At 38.8% G+C, this 6,363-nt stretch overlaps 1 protein-coding gene across 1 annotated transcript; it reads left to right on the forward strand.

The window, feature by feature from the left end:
• The first annotated feature begins 2,323 nt into the window (after positions 1-2,323).
• On the forward strand, positions 2,324-5,567 carry LOC139875340 (uncharacterized). The gene is made up of 4 exons (XM_071862679.1): positions 2,324-2,534; positions 2,673-3,434; positions 3,660-4,295; positions 4,417-5,567. Exons 1-4 carry the CDS (start codon positions 2,324-2,326, stop codon positions 5,565-5,567), a joined length of 2,760 nt encoding a protein of 919 aa, XP_071718780.1.
• The last annotated feature ends 796 nt before the right edge of the window (positions 5,568-6,363 follow it).

Here is a 6,363-nt window from a genome sequence, read left to right on the forward strand (position 1 = left end):
ACCATCCAGGTACCCCTACACTATGCATACAACCACCCTCTATCCCCCTTTTCAGCGTATCTCTGCTTTTTTTTGCATTTATTTGAATTTAGTAACAGTATCTATTGGCTTTCCTGATTGGAACCAGATAACTTCCTGCTGCCTCTATCGAGTTTGTTAGCTGGTCACCTATCCCTCTACTCATCAACAACGAACACACAAAATGGAAAAAGCTAAAAATACTATTGTCTAAAATTGACTGCACCCTCCGAGACGAACATAGCTACACATGACCCATCATATATTTGCAGCCCTCAAGCAGTGACCCAAAAGCCCGGATGTTCCCCAGGTAACTTGAGAAATTATACTCCATCTTCAAAATATTCCACTCTTTAACATAACACCCCCTATATACTCCGTTTATTTATATTGTCCCAGCTGTGTTGACTACGGATCCAAGAGTTTGTACGAAACGCCCAATAACACCCGCATCCACCTCGGCAGGTAATCATTCCCGCATTAAATTATATACAAATGTTGTTTTTTATTTAAAATTGCCCAAATTCCAATAAACGGCAGCCTACGACAAGCACACTTCATAGATTATCGTAGAGTGGTTCCCATGTGTATGCCTGCTAAATTTCCTTCTACTTCCTATATAATATATGCCAATGTATCTTTAGTACTGAACAGTGATTTGCTAAATTTGTATATGCTGTCCATACGATGTGTGATGTGTAGATGGTTTACATAAATTTGTATATCCATTATTGCTGAGAAATAGTAATGTTGACTAAAGTTATCGATACACAATTAGACAACACCAATAATAGAAAAAACGTAGTAAATAACAGAGTTATTTGTAATTATAGGTATTTGCTGTGGATGTGTATATGCTGTTTCCTTAATAATCTTATTAAATTATTATCTTTAGTATTAACAATAGTTTTGGTAAATTTGTATATGCTACGCATACAATGTCTGATGTGCGTATGATGTTTCATGCGGTGTCTGATGCGCATAGGATGTCCGGTGCCCATACGATGTCTGATGTGTATATGTTGTTTCATTGGCACTGAAAAGTGTTTTGATAAATTTGTTTTTTACAAATCTTGGATAAAATAATTACTATTTTGAATAATCTAATTTGAAAAACCCCTGCTACTTCAATCCACCAGGCACACATGTTTCTTATCGTTCTCATGGACCTCCTTCGTTTAAGTGCCGGAACTGTGACGCAACAATGTGGTATGAAGAACGGAACAACAAGCCAAAAAACACTTCCAGACCGTCCTTCTCAATGTGTTGTCAAAATGGAAAAGTCTTACTCCCACAGCTCATGCCGTCTCCTCCGTTGTTACAGTCATTGCTTGATTACAATGATTCTATATCATCTAAATTCCGAGAACAAATACGCATATATAACAGCATGTTTTGTTTTACATCTTTTGGGGCTAAAATAGACCATTCTGTTAACCGTGGTCGAGGCCCGTATACATTTAGGATAAGCGGACAAACCTATCATAAAATTGGTTCACTTATACCAGAGGCTGCAGGGACACCAAAATATGCACAACTCTACTTTTATGATACAGAAAACGAAGCAAGAAATCGTATGTTCGCTTTCTTAGGCCACGATTCTAAAGAGACAGTTGATGAAACCCTAACCAAGAATCTCATTAGCATGCTAGATGAGTACAGTGCCGTAGCAAAGACATTTCGTATGGTAAGGGATTGGTCAAGTAATAACCCAACGTTAGATTGTGAACTACATTTAGTTGCTAAAATAACCACCTCACGACAATATAATGCACCCAATGTTGGTGAAATAGCTGCGTTAGTTACTAGCGACTTTGGCCACTGCAATTCTTCATGAGATATCATCGTCCAAAAAAAGAATTGTGCCCCCAAAAGAATATCAGAGCTACATCAACTTTATATGGCGTTGCAATACCCTTTACTATTTCCATACGGTGAAACCGGATATTACGAAGCGATACCATATAATAATAATAGTGGGAAAAGGTAGACTGCCAGGGGTTACGTCACAATGCGAGAGTACTATTGTTATAGGATTCAGTATAGTGAAAATGAGGGCACAACTCTCCTAAGAGGTGGTCGATTATTCCAACAATTCTTGGTCGACGCATATACATCCGTTGAAGAACAAAGATTGTAGTGGGTAAGACATCACCAAAATGAGTTGCGAACCGACCTATACAATAATGTTTGTGATGCTGTTACAAGGGGCGACACGTCAGCGACATCAATCGGAAAGAGAATTATTTTGCCAGCTTCCCATACAGGGAGTCCACAATATATGGTCCAAAATTACCAAGATGCAATGGCTTTATGTCGGGAATTTGATAACCCTGATTTATTCATCACCTTCACTTCTAACTCAAAATGGCCCGAAATTGATGGAATACTCTCCTATGTCGACGGTCAAAAGGCACCAAATAGCCCAGAGATTGTCGCCCGAGTATTCAAACAGAAACTAGATGCTCTGACAAATGATAACATGAAAGAACACATATTTGGCACATGTCAAGCAGGTACAATGAACACCTACTTAAGCATTCCCACTTACGCATAATGCCATGTTTTTTTACTTTGATAATTTACCGTTTTAAGAACCACCCACTAGGTTACATATATGTTAACAATCCCTTTAACCCCATATGTTGTTGCAGGCCTCTACATTATCGAATTCCAAAAGCGCGGATTACCTCATGTACATATGTTAATATGGTTGACACGTGATTACAAGTGCAATACACCATCAGACATCGATGATCTCATATCAGCAGAGATACCCTCTCAAATACATGATCCAGAAGGGTTTAAAGCAGTCACTGAATACATGTTGCACGGACCTTGCGGTGGTACGCATATGGATGCTCCTTGCATTATTGATAGGAAATGCTCAAAACACTTTCCTAAACTATATTATGCAGAAACCACTATTGACGAAGACGGGTACGCCAATTATAGGTGCCGCAACAACAGAGTCAAATTTCGCAAGAACAACACTAACCTTGATAATAGTTTTGTTGTCCCCTACAATAGATATTTGTTGCTCAAGTACAACGCCCATATTAATGTCGAATGGTGCAATAGATCTCGCGCAATCAAGTACTTATTCAAATACTTAAACAAAGGTCCGGATCGAGCAACAATAGTCATCCAAGAAAACATGATCCCCAACGAAAACTCAACAGTGCAAACTGTTATTAACGTTGACGAAATTAAGAATTATTTGGATTGTCGATATTTATCACCGTGTGAGGCCGTCTGGCGATTGTTTTCGTTTGACATCCATTATTCAAGACCATCGGTTATCAAATTGTCATACCATTTGCCTAATCAACAATCAGTGACATTGCGCGATTCCCGGCAACTCCCTCCCATTCTACACAGAGAGAGCGTTAAAGAGACAATGTTTACACAATGGGGTGAACTTAACAAATAGGATGAACATGCGCGGTTCCTAACTTACCCAAAAATCCCCAAAGATTACGTGTGGAACCAAGACGCCAAAAGATGGACCCGGAGAAAACTAAGAACATGCATCGGACGCATTGTCTATTCAAATCCTGCATCAGGTGAACGTTACTATCTACGGATGTTGTTGAAAATAGTTAAAGGGCTCCATTCTTTTGAAGAAATTTGAGCTGTAGATGGTACATTGCACCCCACATTTAAAGATGCATGCTTTGCACATGGTTTGTTGAACGATGATAAAGAATGGACAGAAGCCATCTCTGAAGCAAGGCTATGGGCAACAGGTTCGCAACTGCGAGACTTATTTGTGACCATGTTACTCTTTTACAATGTAAGTCAACCACTCACACTATGGGAACTAAATTGGGAAGCTTTATCAGAGGACATTCTCTATAAAAAAAAAAGGAAAATATTCAACTTTCCAGATTTGATCCTAACCGAGGCTCAGCTTAAAAATTATTGCTTAGTCGAGATACAAGGAATTTTAAATAAAAATGGCAAATCTTTAGCTGACTTCCCCGAGCTTCCGCAGCCAGACCAATCAATGCTAACCCAAATGGACAACCGTCTAATACGCGAGGAATTAAACTACAACATAAAAGAAATGACTACCTTACATAACACCCTTTTCAGCTCACTCAACCCAGAGCAACTACAAATATATCTCCAGGTCATTAACGCTGTTCATAAACAACAAGGTGGTCTATTTTTTTTATATGGTCCTAGTGGCACTGGGAAAACATTATTATACAATGCCGTCCTCGCAAAATTAAGGTCAGAAAGGCTGATTGTGCTCGCAGTTGCATCTTCAGGTGTGTTTACCTTTGACTATATATGGTTGCCAACTCAACTTACCATTAACATATTACCTACTACACAAAAAAACATTTCATACATGCTACCACTACCAACACTAACAAGCCTAAACTACAGGTATCACATCATTGCTTTTACCCGGAGGGTGGACAGCACACACTCGATTCGTCATCCCACTGGAATTAATGGAAAACAGCACATGCGGAATAAAACAACAAACACACTTGGCATCACTTATTCAAGAAGTCCGTTTAATAATTTGGGATGAGGCGTCAATGACTCAAAGGTTCGCTTTCGAGGCCCTAGATAAAACTTTGCGAGACATTTTAGGGGCGAAGGATGATAGAAACAGATCAAAGATTTTTGGAGGTATGCCTGTCTTACTAGGGGGCGACTTTAGACAAATACTTCTAGTGATACCAAAGGGCAAAAGACAAGAAATAGTTCATGCATGCATTAACAGGTCCGAATTATGGCAACATTGTAACCTGCACACACTATCTCGCAATATGCGTGTGAACGAATACACTCCAGATGGACATCTTGATGCACGAAAACAAAACTTCAATAAATGGGTACTAGATATAGGGGAAGGTAAAGTTCCTGCAATTGCTAAAGATAGGGAGGATGAGCCAACATGGATAAAAATTCCCGAAGAATTCATTATATCTTCAAGCAAGCCCCCGATTGAAACGATCGTTGACACGATATTTCCAGATTTCCCCGTGAGACAGGATGATGAAGATTACTTACGAGAGGGGGCTATTTTGACACCAAGAAATGATGACGCGGATGAGATTAATAAACATATGTTCAAAAAATTACAAGGAGCAACAATGACATACAAAAGCTCTGATGAGATTTGCAAGGGATTAACCGACAGCATGGAACAACAACAAACATATCCCGTGGAATACTTAAATACATTAAACTTCCCTGGTGTTCCTCCTCACAAACTTAAGCTAAAATTAGGTCAAACAGTTATGTTGTTACGAAACCTGCCCAACCGCAGGTCTGTGCAACGGAACACGTCTCTTCCTAACAGATTTCAAAAAGTTTGTTCTTCAAGCCCGGATTATAATAGGCTCGCATATAGGAAAAACAGTCATCATTCCACGGATTGTTCTTACGTCGGCCCAAACAAAATGGCCCTTTGTGATGCAACGAATTCAATTCCCAGTCAAGCCCTGTTATGTAATGACAATAAACAAAAGCCAGGGACAATCTTTAAAATCTGTCGGTCTTTACCTACCGAAACCAGTTTTTAGCCACGGACAACTATACGTTGCCCTATCATGAGTAACCGACCCAGCTGGTTTAAAAATAGTCATGATAAATGATAGCGACGAACGTTTAAAGGGTCACACACGAAATGTTGTGTACAGGGAAACTTTCTTCAACTTGAAACATGATTCATAGAGGTATGCTTACTACTAATTTCAATCATTTAATTATTTCATCTCAAACACCATGATTTGATGTTATTATTCCACAATGCAGATTCCACACATTTTGGCACCCCCGCACCAACCTTCGCGAGGTATTTTATTAGCATTTTACTTTCATATACTCACTAACTTTATTAGTTGTGCACATAATGCCATTCATTGATTAGAATTCCATCATTACCATAGACATATTACACGAAAAGGGCATCGGATTTGTTGGAAAACATCAGCTACTACTAAAGTCGAAGGCACATCAACAGTGGACTAACTATGTTCATCAATCCCTTTCTCATCCTTAATAATACAAGTGTTATAGTTTTTTTTGTATAATCATTTGTATGGTTGTAGATAAATAAATTAAACTTCATGTGTCTTTCATATATTTTTAACTACATACTAACTCAATAACTCAATATGATTGTCGTTAAACCAATTACCAAAGGAATTACCCCCTTTAGCCGATTGCTATACGACCCACCCCACTAACCGCAGACCATACAACTGTTCGTGCAACGCACGGGCACTGCAACTAGTTGATTTAATTAGTGTGGTGTCGACAACCTTTAATAACCAGACAAAGATGAAAGAATAAAATTATCTCACAGAATTAAAGGGG

The sequence above is a fragment of the Rutidosis leptorrhynchoides genome, chromosome 11 (genome assembly GCF_046630445.1).
Source record: "Rutidosis leptorrhynchoides isolate AG116_Rl617_1_P2 chromosome 11, CSIRO_AGI_Rlap_v1, whole genome shotgun sequence".
NCBI lineage: Eukaryota > Viridiplantae > Streptophyta > Magnoliopsida > Asterales > Asteraceae > Rutidosis > Rutidosis leptorrhynchoides.